Consider the following 15094-nt stretch of genomic DNA (forward strand, 5'->3'; position numbering starts at 1 on the left):
CGAGCGATCACAACCTAGAAAGACTCTCCACCAGCACGCGAGAGGGCAAATGAGAGAGATCTAAGCGACTTGACTGAGCCTCCACTGTCCGTCTTACCCTTCTTCTCAGGTGGAAGAGAGAGCAGAGCATGAACTGAGGAGTGCGTCGACAACAGGGGTTGACTTGGCACGAGAGAATCGCAATAACAATAATTAGTATCACAAGAGGATCAGAGCAAAAGAGCAATCAACAGAATGGGCTTGTCAGGTATTATCGTATTCTATGACTACAGCGTCTAGTGGCGCGAATACGTACAAACAAAAATGCAAATCACCCTCAAATGTGTACTCCTTCTCCGTCCAACTCACCCATTCAGAGAAGTCCTGTGTCAGCTAAAGCATAAACACCACCTGCAAATAGTGGCCAGCTAGAGCCAAACCCGGCTAAGACCCCGCCATCATTTGCTCAATACAAAGTCAAAAAGCCAAAAGAGAGTCATGGCTTTTCCCCCAAGGGCTCACGGGATTGGGCACGTCTTCCCAAAGAATGACTAGCGGTGTTGTATGGAGCTGAGAGTCTGAGGTCAGTCGCTGCTGGAGGCTCGATTTTACGAATGGCAATTTGCCTCTGGCTCCCCTATAGCGCGGCACGTATACCGTAAGGGTCCTTGTTATTATCACCATCTGTGCCTTGCAGAGAAGCCTTCCATTGCTGTTCGATCTTTCCGATCCCCTTAACTACCCTCGTCCAATCAGGTTCCCCAGTAAAGGCCTGAATTGGTTATTTGCAACCCACAGAGTGGCACCGAGTGGTAAGTCTTGGCTACAATTACCGCCGGCAATTCGTGCTGCCGTTTTCATCTGTGATCCAACTCGACTCAACCAACATCATCTCATCTCATTTTTCCCTTCTACATTCACACAGAAAATGGACAAGGATTTGCCGTTTGGACTGCTAGATTGTGCCGAATGGTGGTGACGGTGGTGAGCCAAACGCTCCCCTCCCTTTCATGTCCAGGGGTCCCCCCGTGAGAGAGAACACCAGCTCCAGGCTCCAGAGACGGGGTGAGGCCAGCGCGGGTCCATCGGGCACGCTATCCAGACCGTGGTAAGTTAGCCAAGCTAGCCATGCCCTGGCTTCTAGGAAGAATGGGAGAGGGAAAAAAGAAATGGACCCCTGCAGTAGAGGATCTGCTCCGCGCTGCTCCCTACGCTGAACAAGCAGGGCGCTGAAGACTGTTGAGGCCGCTGAAGATGTCTTGAAGTCCGCTGTAATAACCAGGGCTCGTGTTGTTCTATTGGACGGACAAGTCCGGCTTCATTCAGCTACTGCAGCGCATTGTCTGAGCGCAGGCCGTCCAACGGTCAAGGTTCATCAGTTATTGAAGCTTGAGCTTTGATGAAGTGGCGGTGCATGGCGGAAAGGAAGCAAGAAGCAGAAGACAAGAGAAGGAAAAAGGATCCAGGAACAAGAAGCCAGAAGCAGCACAAGAACTCATCCCATACCAAGACTGGTTAATCAAGGGGATCTAGCCAATCCAATCGTGGCAGTCCAACTTTGCTTCTTTTCAGATCCGGCGACGATCTCCTTCCTCTTGTCGTTCATCGCCCCTTGTTTAACATTAGATCCTTGCAGAAGTTCTCATCAACTGGAAGAGGAAGCCTGGAAGAACAAGGGAATTAACTTTCTGTGGGTATAATTGAGTTCAGAAGCTTGATTCACATGTTAACTCAAAGCCGAAGACCATCCCATAAGGTAAAGTTTTTCTGCTTGTGAGCTCCGAGCTCCCCCTGTGCTTGTGTGTTCAACCTGAAGCGCTCGGTTGGTGGTGGGAGCGGAAGCGATGGAAGGGATGGCATGCATATGACTAACTATGACTACCTATCCGTACCTATGACGGAGCACCCAGGGATGGATGTGATTGAATTCACTAGCGAGGTCCGTGGCACTGACTGGTGGATATTTGCTTGACGAGATGCTTGCGTGCTCTTGTTATGGATGGAGGCCTTGCTTGGCCCAGCTATCACGAGGTCCCCCAGATCTCCCTCTTAGGGGGTTGATCAACGCAGCTGTCAATCTCGGCTGGGCTGTAAGGATATTATGATTGAGTAATTGTTAATCCACACGTTCGGGTTCCAGCTCACCACCAGATGATGTCCATCTTCAAACCTTGTGATATTGAACGTTATCAGATGATTCAGGCCGTGCACCTTTGACGGTTTGGTTTCACGAATGTTCCAAACGCATTCCATATAGAGTAAATAGCTACCATATTTATCCTCCTAGCTGTTCTAGCTCTTGGTTCATGCTTCCACATGTTTGCCTTGAGTTCGGCTCCCGAAATACAAAGACACATCGGCGCGCCGTGCTTCACATAGTGCGGCACGGGAATGTCATCCGGAGCCTCACAGCCTCCCTTTTCACGTTTACGATAGAACATCTCTATGGAGTTTTTTCTTTTTTTCAGTTTCTTATGTTTATATCATCCCTTTGATATCTCCATAGCAATATATCAACTGTAGATCTCTTTGCACGATACTACCTCCTAGGTCCATGCTTCTCGGTTCCGCGTCAGCGGAGATGGCGGCTGCAGTCTACTAATGAAAATCCTCGTCTTGCTCAGCTCAAAGTTGAGCATAATCAATCGCCAGCAATTAATTGTACGTGGCCTAGCTTAGCTGAGCCAAGGGATTTTCTCAATCCTTGGTGTCAATCAGCCGAATCTCGTCGGGTAACGCACCTACGCCGCCGTCTCTATTCGATGTAACAAAAACAGTGGACAAACCTCAAGGAAACAAGACCAACAAGACCCCATTGTCTATCAGAGACTGGAATCTTGGCCGGTTTATTGCCCGCTAGAAACACAACCAACACCAGCGCTAAATTAACGACGGAGGCTTTACCAGGAGCTTCTCCCTTCTTTTTCTTTCTCTGCCACTGAAAGCTAAGCTATCGTGAGATTCTTCTTCGTATCCCAAGCTTTTTTGCCCCTGGGCTTGCAGTACAACATGACTCGTTTTTCTGACTTCTCACAACCTTGCCGGCGTCATACCGGAAATTTCCCTAGCGGTGGAGGCGGTCTTGTCCATCGTGATTTATCACAATGCAATGGGCTTCATATTTCATTTCATGACCAAACGTAATCATCAGCCTCCCAGCATAGCACAGTTATCAATTAGCCTGTCGCCTGTCATGATGCTGGTAACGGTAAGGCAGAGTGCCGGGGTGTTGTATCCCAGCCTCCCTCGTGGTTCGTCTACAAAGATTCACAGTCCGTCCATTCGTTCTCTACCTTGGCCAAGACTACGTGATGCCCTTCCTTCGTTCTTTTTGCTAGACCTGATATGGTGGACAACAGTTCGTCCACCAATATGCCACTTTCAGCCACCCCATGCTGTAAACCCGCAGCTAGCGACTCATGCAGGCCAAGACTATTGACTGAGCAATCAAAAGCCGGGGCATACTATTCTATCTTGATATTGAATATCGTTCGATTCTGTATATTGCCAATAAATCGTTAAATGAGGTGTGATACGAATGCATTTCGCGATTCTTCGGTCTCCGTTTGTTCTACATTCAACCTCTGACGTCTATTCCCATCCTCATCATCAAGCGATATCCCATATCGGGCCCTACCGCTCCGAAAAGACCGGCCCCTGAAACGCGGGAGCAGCAAGGACCTTGTTTCCTTCGGCCAACTCCTACTGTTAACAAACGGTCTGCCCGAATAAATAGGTAGATCGTCTGATTATTTTTCTTATTCTGGTTGAGTTTCAGGTTATCACTGTTGCCTTTTTGCCTCTTCTCTCGCTGCCTTGTCCTTGCGAGCAAGAAATCGATATATCACATGAAACACCATCCTGGTGTTTGATAGCTCCAGTGTTTTCCTATTTTTGCTTTTAGGCTATCTGTGCTTCGAACGAGTAATCGGAACTGCGAGATTCCTTGATTGATTACTGCTGTGGAAAGGATCTGTGATATTCGGATATATGGGATCCCGAGATAAATGGAGCTTGTTGAGGTTGCATCAAACAAAGCTGACATCTTGATGGGGTCATATAAATTGCTTTTTTGTTTCTATGCTGCGTTAATTGCAACGTCTCTCCACATGTTGGAGCCAACTGTTTAAAATGTTTGTGAGGTATCAAATGCTGTCAAATGCCGAATTATCTATCCGCTCGTTGAGTCCGTTTACAGTCTGCACTTCGCCGTTATACGGCCAATGGGACACTTGCATACATTCACTTTTCATATTCCACGGAGTGGGGTATGTGGTGTTGGAACATTGTTTGGTTTCGTTTATGCGTCAACCAGTTTTCGTCCCATGTTTGCTTTTTTGCAATGGGTCGATTGATCTTCGCTTGCCTTTCGCAAAACCAGCCTGTTCTGGAAGGGTAGCTTCATGTTTTTGATAGCGATACTCTCACTCCTTCAAGGCAGTATGTGACAACAACTGATAGGATATGATTCAGTGAAGAATCGATGTGGTTGTGTAATCCGCAAAGAAGTCAGCCACTCGTTGGAAGTTTCGACTTCGCTGCGGTGCAGGGTAGGCTGAAAGGGCCAGGCTGAAATTTTGCAAATATAAAGCGGGTTTGCCAGTACATTTATTTCCATTACTCTTGATTTCGATGGCTTAAATGTTATGGGTGTTTTGAAGTATTATGTGAATGTATTAATGCTGAAAGGCTGTTTTAGTTCAATCTTGACGAACTCTGTTTCGCTAGTTGTGATCATTTCTCGATGCTAGGCTAAAGATACCCTCAGGAAATATAACTATGATGAAGAAGACTACTGGAACAGAAACAGGCCATCAGTTTTACATTAATTATAATGAAAAAAATACAAGAAGTCCTCTAAGTTTGTGAAGCCACCGTAGCCACTGTCCTGCCGTTGATTTGAGTAGCTTGATAGATAACTACACAATATCGACAAGCGGCTAACGGGAGACCTGATAGAATTACTCTTAGATACATGAATTGTTCAGACCAAATTGATCTTCTCTGAATAGCCGGGATATCTTGCCTACAGCCAGTTGTAGCTCTTGTAAAGGTTTCAATTATCTAGACATGGACACTCCACATTAAGGTCAACAATCTGAAGACCAGAGGGACCTCGAATGGACAGAAGCCTCAAGATTGGATCACATTGCTCAAGGACAAAGCCAGTTCAACTACAAAATCACATCGCAGACTGAAGATAGAAAATAACTTAAATGAACATGTATTTGGAGTATTACTGCCAGATATATCCTGGATGACTACCACGACAACTGCGCAGTTTCGAGCTATATCGTTCCCGATTACCACATACGCTCCCAGCACCTCTTCCAGAAAGGCATAGCAGCAAGCTCACGCTTATAGTTCTCTTCAATGCCACCCTCCTCCCAGTGCTTGCACTCCTCATCAACCTCCTTCTTGCCACTGACAAGGTCGGCTGTCTCAGGGTTGACAAACTTGGTCTTCTTGAGGACCTTCCAAACAATAAACAGAACAGCAGCATAAGCGTGGCAGAAGTAGCTGGTGACGAAACCCTGAGTGCTCCAAGGCTCGAACTTGTCGAAACCGATGAAGATTAGGGCAGTGACACCGAGGAAGAGACCGACGTAGGCAGCCCAAGGGTTGAAAGGAGCGATGTAGTGCAGGACAGACTTGTCCATGCCCTGAGCGTTGCGAGCGCGGAACCAACCGATGAAGACAACGATCATCATGGTGTAGGTGGCGATGAGACCGGTGGTGGTGAGGTCGACGAACCAGAAGAAAACGGTAACAGAGGATTCGCCAGCGACGAGGAAGGTGATGCAGCTGATGAAACTGACTGTGAGGACACAGTACATTGGGACACCAGCCTTGTTACACTTCATGAGGAAAGCAGGGGCCTGGCCATCGCGAGCAAGACCGTAGAGGGTTCGAGAGGAGGAGTAGAGGTAGGCGTTTCCGCAAGAGAGACCGGAAGTGAGGATGAGGAAGTTGATCAAGCTGGGGAGACCGTGGATACCAAGGTTCTCAACTATTTGTTTGTTAGCATTGTGTTATGTGTTCAAGGAGAAAGTATGACTTACTGCCAATGACCCAAGGAGAAGCGGCAGCACCAGCGGCGCTGTTCTCAATAGCACCGAGCAGACGCTTGTCATCAGAAGAGCAGATGATACCAACAGCCAATACACCAAAGACGTAGAAACCAACAAGTCGGTAGAAGATGAGCTTGGCGACTCGGGGAATAGTTCGTCGAGGGTTGGCGATCTCACCGGAGGACAGAGAGATCATATCGGGACCAGCAATGGTGAAACCAGCGTAGAGAACAACCTTCCACCAGCCACAGAATTTACCAAGATCTCCCTCGGCGTGGTAGGGCTGCATAGCCTTGCCGCCCTTCCAGTATCGGAATCCGTATGCGTCGCCCTTGGGGTTGCCACCGCACATGGTGATGAGAGTGATGAAGAGGAGACCGAAGAGGAGGATGACCTTGAGAGAAGCCATGATAAATTCAGCCTCACCATAGTACCTAGAACGTTTGTTAGAGCTGTCACTGAGTGAAGTTATTCGATTTGTACTTACTTGACAGCAACAACATTGAGCAGCACGCAAATGACCATTGCCATCGCAACCCAAGCTGCAGGATTGATATCAGGAACCCAATATTGCATCAGTGTCGCTACAGCACTGTATTCGACACAAACAAGCATAAGACCGGCGTAGAAATATGTCCATCCCATAGCAAATCCTATCCCACATTAGCCGAAATTCTGTATTGATCGTATGCAAAACGTACCAAGTGCAGGGTCGACGAAACGGGCAGCAAGCTCAAAGATGGAACCACGGATAGGGAGGTATGAGCACATCTCGGCAACACACAAGTTGCAAGGCCAGACGAAGAAGACACCCCAGATCAAGTAACCGAGAACGACAGAGAGAGGACCAGCCTTGGAGAGGACACCACCGATACCAACGAAGAGACCGGTGCCGATGGAGCCACCGATGGCCATCAGCTGAACATGTCGAGGGGAGAGACCTCGTACGGTTCGGCCATATTCTCTATCGACGGAGTTGTGATCGATCAAGACACCAGGTGAAGTGTCTGAAACGTTGGGAGCCTCGACGGCTTTTGACTCGGGGTCTTCTTGATAACCCATGATGAAGGGTAGTTTAACAAAGACGAGATCAGTCTTGAATACTCAATCTCTTACAAGAGTAGGACTCTTAGTGGAATGGAGATGAGGTTATAGGAGCAATAGCGTGGAGACATAAGCCTGGATATAAGAACATATAGGGAGGGGGGACGATCGCCCTTTAAGAATCAAGTTGACTGTAACCATGATCAAGATTATGGATCACGACAACCGGTCCGGTTTTCTGTAAGAGGAGCTCATCATGTCGATTAACATGACAAGGAGGTAGAGCTATGGCATTCCCAATAACAGAAAGCTCAAGTTCCCCGATGTTGGACATACGGAGGTGAGAAGGTATGCAGCGCTAGGCCAAGCTCTCCACCGCGGTAACGGATATGCTTTTAGGTACAGGGGCATGATAAGCAATGCATTCAACGGCGTGTCAAACACTGCTGATCATCTAAAAGCCGTAGAGAGGTGAGATCGAGCTCACCTCAACCGGGCCGGTTGTATCGTCTCAAAATGGTAAGTACAGGCGACAGAGTGCCATTATGTGGGGGAATAGCAGAGGAGCCATGACTCGGCCTTTTCCAGCGACTGTGTGTGTAGTGTAGGATTTCCGTGTAAGTGATGGCTTGAGGGAGGATTTCCGTGGTGTTTGGGGGAGCGCTAGAGGTGCTGCCAAGACAGGCGAGGCCAGGTTTAGCGAGAATTGGGGACCGATCCCTGTCTCTTTGGTATGGGGACTGCGGGCAACGGTTATCAGAGTGGTTGTGGTTCGTGGATGAGAGGAGAGAGATAGGCAGTTTCACGGCGTGGCCAAGACGGGACAAGAAGGGGGAGTCCACCGCGGTTAAAGCTTGTTGATAGATGGCAATGAGGACTCTGTGAGCTGATCATATGAAAGAGAGTGGTGTTTGCAATGTGTATGTGTAAGTTGAAGAGAAAGTCGCTCAATACTAACTAGTCCTCCCTGAGAAGCCATGATCATCAAACATAATCGGACTATCCGTTCAGTGACATTAGGATCCCTTTCTCTCATTACAGAGCCATTCCCTCGAGCTTAGCTCAGTCCCAACGGCTATACCGAGTACCGTTACCCCGAGATCATCAGAACATCTCCAACAGCCCAGCTCCAGCGCGCGCTCCGTAGCAGACACTCCAACACGCGGCTCCGATGCAAGGTTCTTACCCCAGACAAGGTCAAGGACAAGTTCCATCTCGTACGTAATGAAATACACCGGCTTTCGTACCGCATTTGCTCAGCATCGTGTGGGGAAAGGTTCATCATCAGGTGCGGTACTCGGTACCGAAAAAGCGGTTACTTGCAGAACAAAGCAAAACTACCGCGCTAGACAAAGTCTCTTGTGCAGTGGCACGAGAACGAGAGGAGAAATGCGGGGGAAGATGGTAAGAAAACCTGCTGCGCGCGGTTCCTTTTTTTTCTGTTTGAGTTATTAGCTTAGGTTAATTTTAAGCATGGGTTTAAGCGTGTACCTTATGATCCCGGTCTGGTCGGACTGTGGCCGATTTCATTGCGAGTCATTATTACGTGAGTGATATTGTGCCCAATTGATATGTTCCTTTTCAAGTACAAACAAGAGAGGAGAATTGGAGAAAAGGAAACGCTTGTCGATTTTAGTTTAGAGGGATATTCTGACCTGACCTGACTTGACTTGCTGCCCGTCCTATGATACAAACCCTGTACAGAGGATGGGTCTCTTAGAGTCTGTCTTCTTATCAGTAGCACCCCTGACCACGCCTAATTTGGTTGGAGAAGGGCAACTCTGGCAGAGATAAGAGAATGGAGAATGCGGAATTGTTCTGCATGTAGTCTAGAGTGAGTCTAACGTCCACCAGACCCCAACTCAACCTCTGTATTTCTCCAAATCTACAGCACAAATTTTCTGCGAATGCCTTCACTCAAAGTCATATCCAGCTACAGCATTTCCCCAGATCTGTCCATCTGTCAAGATCTCTGACTCCCCCGCAAGCTCCAGCAAACAAGGTGAAATCTCTCCAGATAAAAATCTGGAGAATCCTGAGCCCCGGGCTCGCGGGGCCCCACGAATATCTAGCCAGCGAAACGTAATGAAAACTTGGGCTCCTCAATATCAAGTGGCATCACCGACGTGCCATCTATTTCTCTCAACGGACCAGCGGACAGCAACGAAACTGTGGGCACGGAACCACCCGGCCCCTCTTGTATCATTCTCATCTTCGACTCTACGATTGTCTCCATTCTCAGTATAAAGAGGCTGAAAAAAGTCTGTTGCTCTCCCGGTTCCTAGCATCGGTACAATATCCCGGTTATTTAGGTCCTCACGAACTACTGTAAGCCCCAGCGCCACAAGGCCAGTATAGAACCTTCTCTCATCCTCGTGAATGGGTAGAAATGTCTTCTAGAAAAGAATTGAGACAGCCAGGAACCGGCATCTGATCGAGCTAGGGGTGTTTATGTGTGTGTGGAGAACAAGTGCAATCCTTGTCACGATAACAAAACCTCAAGCCGAAATCGTAGCTGAAAATAAGCTTGAAAACTAACACATGAGCCGTCGGTAGTCGGGCATAGACTGTTTCCTAGTCGTGTTCTCTTACCTATTTCTTCGAGTGAACCGGCCCGGTCGACGAGACTGACTTTTCGGCATCAGACGTCTTCGACATGACGATCCACCCCCAGATATCAGCTTCATCTTGGCGGTTGATGCCAAGATGATAGGCATAGTAACTCGTCTGATTACATCCGATGCTGAATCATGGATACGTATCTCAATGTGATCCATCGTCAAAGTGCCACGGATACATAATCGTATGCTCAACAGATGCTCCCCAACTGAAAAGAAGTATCCAAGAGGTACGAGAGGTTGATATGTATGTGTCACGAACTTCACGTAATGCCCTCTACCAAATTGCACAAAACGTAACTTTTGATATTTTATTACCAGTTCACGCTTTCATGTCTTCCCAAACCTGTATCCCATACCCTGCCCTTTTCCTGTCAAAAGAAACGCTACGTATGCCCAAATAACGTAAACCAGCCTCAACAAGAGACTCCTCAATCAATGTCAAATGACGCCTGCGCTCCAAGATATGTACCAATGCCAGGAACGTCAACATGATCACCATTACCCGATGCTAGCACTAGCCGACACCTCCATTGATCCTACTTTACCATGCGGCACCTGCATTTAATACCAATCAATGCCATGCAAGGATCTAAACTGCAACACCTATTCTGGACCCAACGCCCCGGAATCAGGGCTGGTCTCCATCCTTGAGTTGTGGCGTAGTCGTGGCCGTTTGAGTCTCAGCGGTCTAGGTGTGCTCTAAAGATACCGTGTCTTGAGCCACTCTTCGTCTCGCAGTCCTAGGTTCAACCCATTCTGTGTCCACCATCGTCGAACTGCGCTCTGATCTCCTATGCTGTCCTCAAGAGCCTCTTCGATGTTGCACGTCCGGAATTCTACCATCTGCTTTCGACCCTCCATACCTTCGAGCTCTCCATGGGCAAAGTTACGCCACCACTCAAGCACCGCCAAGTGCTTGAATATGGTCGGTGAAACGAGAACCTCGGCGTCAAACACGAGCTTGTCATCTCCTTTCAGCCGTCTCCAGGTTTCCAAGACCTCCACTTGGCCCCAGCGGCTTGCCATCTTGGCGACGCTGTCGCCATGAGCAGCAGGGATGCCTGAAGCGTCCCACCACCGCAACACATCAGCTTGTCCATGTTGTGTTGCCCATAACAGTGACCGGCCCGGTCGTAGAACGACCTTGTCGTCCTGTGCTGCTGCATCGCGCCACCACTCAAGAACCAAGAGATGCCCATTTCCGCTAGCTTGCTCCAGCGCAGACTCTGTATAACGCATCATCAATCCAGACCGACGCCACCACCAATCTAAAAACGCGAACATGCCCAAACTTGGAGGCACCATCGACAGCTTCTGCGTCATATACATGACGGTCTCTGAACCAGGCGCTCTGTTTCCAATAATCCAGCACATCAGTGCGTGGATAATAAGCGGAGGCTTTAGTTGGTAACGTCGTTCCGTCAAATGCTTTAAAAAGATCAGGTCGGTTGGCTTCCATATACGCCAACACGTCAATAAGACCAAATTTGATCACTAGTTTAATAACCAGTGCTGATATATCGTTGAATTCTGGTGGAGATTGTGATATCTTTTTGCATATCGCCGCGGAGTTGCATGTTAGCACTGTCCACTCGAGCTCGTGCTCGTACACCTTCAAGGGATCGTTACGGTCTCTGGGCTGACTTGTCCACGGTGAAGGCATCGGTAGGTTGGTGTACATCCCTAGAGCCTTCGCAAGTTCCCAGTCTCCCGCGTAATCAAGGATGATGGTCCAAATCTCCGGTGGTAGCTTGGATTGGATTGTTACGTCCGCATTATCAGTTATTGCCATTGCGGTGGCGACCTCAACATCTCTTCCCAGTCCTAGCAAGTCGGCCTGGTTCTTTATAATGCCCAGCACTTCGTTAAAACCGTTCCAGTTGGGTACTCGTTTCGGGTTTGGCGATCCCTCGTAATGCCATAATATCGGCGTCACCACACGGATCCAATTCCATTTCCGATGCAATTTACTCATGTGCTTTTTAGTCATTGGGTTTGACCACATATGAGTGCTCATGCCAGGGACCAAGACAATGCTTTTTTGTGTATCCCATCCTCTAAGTACTTCGCCGAGGAATGTATCTGTAACGCCTGCTAGCATCTTTGCGATGCTGTCTGCATCAAGCGGCACGCAGACCATCAGATCTGCCCATTCTACTAGTTCGAATGCTTGTTGCCGATAGAATTCGATATCGTCAGCCCGATCGCCCGCTCCCATAGCCAATCCCCGGTTCTGCATAACAATTATCGTTTGTGTCAATCGCGGGACTACATCGTCGACAATCGCTCGCGCTTCAATCTGTGGATTTTTCGAGAGGCGCACGACGAGTGCTTGCGCCCAAGACGTATCGCGGGGTCCAGTGGCGGCGACGAGAAGGCGGAGTTTTCGGTTGCGGGCCATATCGTGGAGAGACGAGGTAGAAGCAAGAGCGGGACTCAGCCGCGGCGAAAAGGAATGATGGTGTGCCATGCTGGAAGATGACCCGGATCCAACATGGTTTGCATGAGATAGATGAGGAGGGCAAGCGGTGAAGTTTGAAGGCGAAAGGTTGTGACGGGGCATCAAATCACTGGTTCAACGAGATGCGGGATCACGTGGCGCTTTTCTGTCTGATGCGATAGTCTCGAGAGGGCGTAGAGAGGAAGTGGCTGCTCGATTGGAGCGTAATGGCCGGTCGTTCGAGTATAAAAATCGTAAAGTCGTAAATCAGTCGCCGAATTGAAGATTGCTTAGTTAAGATCAGTCGTGCGATTTGACAAATGATGCTCTCGGAAGGGTCTGACTGGGGCGAACGACTAAAGAAAGAAAGCAACTCGAGTCTGCTCCAGTTTTATCCTGGTAAGGTTCCGGTGCAAGCCGGTAATAGAGGGGGGCGAGGGGCAGTTCTTTGTCTTTATGGACGCGGAGTGATAAGAGCTGAGATGACGTCGAATTGATTCCATCGAGGAATTGGAAGTGTGAAAAGGAATTCGGAGAATTGTTGGACTTGTTTGAGGCTGTCATTTCTCATCGAGTTGGAGAGTTATCATGTCATAAATCACATCATAAGAAGACCAAAAGTTTATAGTCTTCCCCAGTTTATAACCCCGGCATGTTGTTATCGGGATTGGTACAATCTCACCATAAGATATCAAGCCTCTTGTCTTGAATATTTCTTGAACCCCGAGAGCAGCTGACGGTTATGTCTAGGCTTGCTCATCATGACCTCTACACTTTGAGCCCATACCTACACATTTTAGAGTTCAGCCTCTGTAAATCTACCTCGAATTCAGATCAATCAAAAGCGATGAAGACGACATCAATCACATGACCCAGCACCTTTAGCTTTTTGGTAGCCAAGGTATACAAGGTATTCTAGCTCCCGACTGCTCCACAACTCGACACCCGAAGATGGAAAACTTTTGAACCGCATTGTTGACTTTTGATCTTAGTCAGAGGCTGTTTGATCTTCCTTCTGGTTCCTAACAAGACAAACCTCTCCCTCTTTTGTGCGCGCATCACGTTCAGCTTATCCCGGCGTTGATCATCGACCTGGATCACATACCTGACCTGAACTTCCCGATCCTGACCGAGGCGCTGCGCTCACGGTTATTTATTCCTCGCCGCCAAAAATTCTTCGCCCCGCTCTTTTCTCTTCCCTTCTTTGACAATGTTGGACCAAATGGCGAACGAAATCAAACTCATCTCGGGGAGCTCCCACCCGGAGATCAGTGCCAAGGTCGCCAGTCGGTATGTTATCCTCATTTTGCGCTCCTCCTCTAATTTCTGGCGGTGACGCTACGCCTGTAAATGAGGGTACAAGTAGCTGATATATCTCAGACTCGGCATTGATATCGCAAACACTATGAGCTTGAACTACTCCAACCGAGAGACTAGTGTTTCTATCGGAGAGTCTGTTCGTGATGAGGATGTGTTTATTCTTCAGTCTACTGCTCCTGGAGATGTCAACGATGGCCTCATGGAGTTGCTCATCATGATTCATGCTTGTCGAACTGCCTCGGCCAGACGGATCACTGCTGTTATCCCCAGCTTTCCTTATGCGCGACAGGACAAGAAGGACAAGTCACGAGCTCCTATCAGTGCCAAGCTGATTGCAAACATGCTCCAGGTTTCTGGTTGCGTACGTGTTTCACTAACATGATGTTTGACAACCTACTGACCGTGACTCAGAATCATGTTATCACAATGGATCTTCACGCCTCGCAAATTCAGGGCTTCTTCAACGTCCCCGTGGACAACCTCTACGCTGAACCTTCCGTGCTTCGCTGGATTCGTGAGAACCTCAGTGTCGACAACTGTGTCATCGTTTCTCCCGATGCCGGTGGAGCCAAGCGTGCGACATCTCTTGCTGACCGCCTGAACACCGGTTTCGCTCTCATCCACAAGGAGCGGCCCCGACCTAACGTTGTTGGTCGCATGGTTCTTGTCGGTGATGTCAGTGACAAGGTCGCCATTCTTGTTGACGACATGGCCGACACCTGTGGCACCGTAAGCTATGCATAACCTCTTGCAAGTGACACAGGCTAACCTCATTGTAGCTCGCCAAGGCTGCTGCCACCGTCAATGAGCATGGCGCCAGGGAGGTGTATGCAATTGTTACTCACGGTATTCTGAGTGGTAAGGCCATTGATACCATTAACAACTCATGCCTCTCTGGCCTCGTTGTCACCAACAGTAAGTAACACGGTATGTGCATCTCAAAGACCGTTGCTAACCTTTCCCAGCTGTTCCTTGTAAGCTTTGAACCCGGTTTTGTGCATGCGCTTGTCCGCGTGTTGCGTGTTCACGCGGTTTGCTAACTTCAATAGTGGGTGACAAGATTGAGCGATGCCCCAAGCTCAAGGTCATTGATGTGTCCGGAACACTTGCTGAGGTATGTCACATCACATCTGTGGGTGCATCGGGATATTGACCAAACATTCAGGCTATTCGACGAACTCATAACGGAGAATCCGTGTCTTACCTCTTCAACAACGTCCCCGTTTAAAGTCCTTAGATACTAGAAAGCAAGGTGAAAAATCAAGGTTATGGAGTTGGTAGGTTCGGTCGTTTCGATGAAGCCGCAGTTGCGAACTAACAGCCAGCAAGCGGCGTCCTTCTATTAGAACTGAGGCTTGGGCCAAGTCGGATTTTCAGTCATTTGGGTAAAACTTCCAAAACCCACAAAAAGAGATTTACTAGACTATATGTTGCACGCATTTGCTAGAAGCTGGATCCAATGTTCAGATGATGCATGTGCGATGTTGGCTCCACGCACATGTAGTTCTGTTCCGCGCGAACTTGGATTGATAGCAGGTTTCCTTCTGTTCAATCATTTAGTAGTACGCATGAGTTGAGTTTAAGTATTCAATCGATCCATCGACTTGAAGCATGATACT

At 48.4% G+C, this 15094-nt stretch overlaps 3 protein-coding genes; 1 reads left to right on the plus strand and 2 right to left on the minus strand.

The window, feature by feature from the left end:
• Positions 1-5282: 5282 nt before the first annotated feature.
• On the minus strand, positions 5283-7112 carry FFUJ_04110 (probable general amino acid permease; the record flags this gene model as incomplete). XM_023572644.1 has 4 exons in its annotated part: positions 5283-5989; positions 6042-6484; positions 6538-6703; positions 6752-7112. The coding sequence occupies 4 exons, from the start codon at positions 7110-7112 to the stop codon at positions 5283-5285; spliced, it is 1677 nt and encodes a 558-aa protein (XP_023426730.1).
• A 3302-nt stretch (positions 7113-10414) lies between these two features.
• FFUJ_04109 (SIS2-like protein) lies at positions 10415-12185 on the minus strand (the record flags this gene model as incomplete). XM_023572645.1 has 2 exons in its annotated part: positions 10415-11066; positions 11128-12185. The coding sequence occupies 2 exons, from the start codon at positions 12183-12185 to the stop codon at positions 10415-10417; spliced, it is 1710 nt and encodes a 569-aa protein (XP_023427193.1).
• A 1180-nt stretch (positions 12186-13365) lies between these two features.
• On the plus strand, positions 13366-14703 carry FFUJ_04108 (probable ribose-phosphate diphosphokinase catalytic chain I; the record flags this gene model as incomplete). XM_023572646.1 has 7 exons in its annotated part: positions 13366-13445; positions 13536-13836; positions 13887-14204; positions 14255-14390; positions 14441-14449; positions 14525-14589; positions 14641-14703. The coding sequence occupies 7 exons, from the start codon at positions 13366-13368 to the stop codon at positions 14701-14703; spliced, it is 972 nt and encodes a 323-aa protein (XP_023427194.1).
• Positions 14704-15094: the final 391 nt, after the last annotated feature.

The sequence above is a fragment of the Fusarium fujikuroi genome, chromosome FFUJ_chr02 (genome assembly GCF_900079805.1).
Source record: "Fusarium fujikuroi IMI 58289 draft genome, chromosome FFUJ_chr02".
Taxonomy (NCBI): Eukaryota; Fungi; Ascomycota; class Sordariomycetes; order Hypocreales; family Nectriaceae; genus Fusarium; species Fusarium fujikuroi.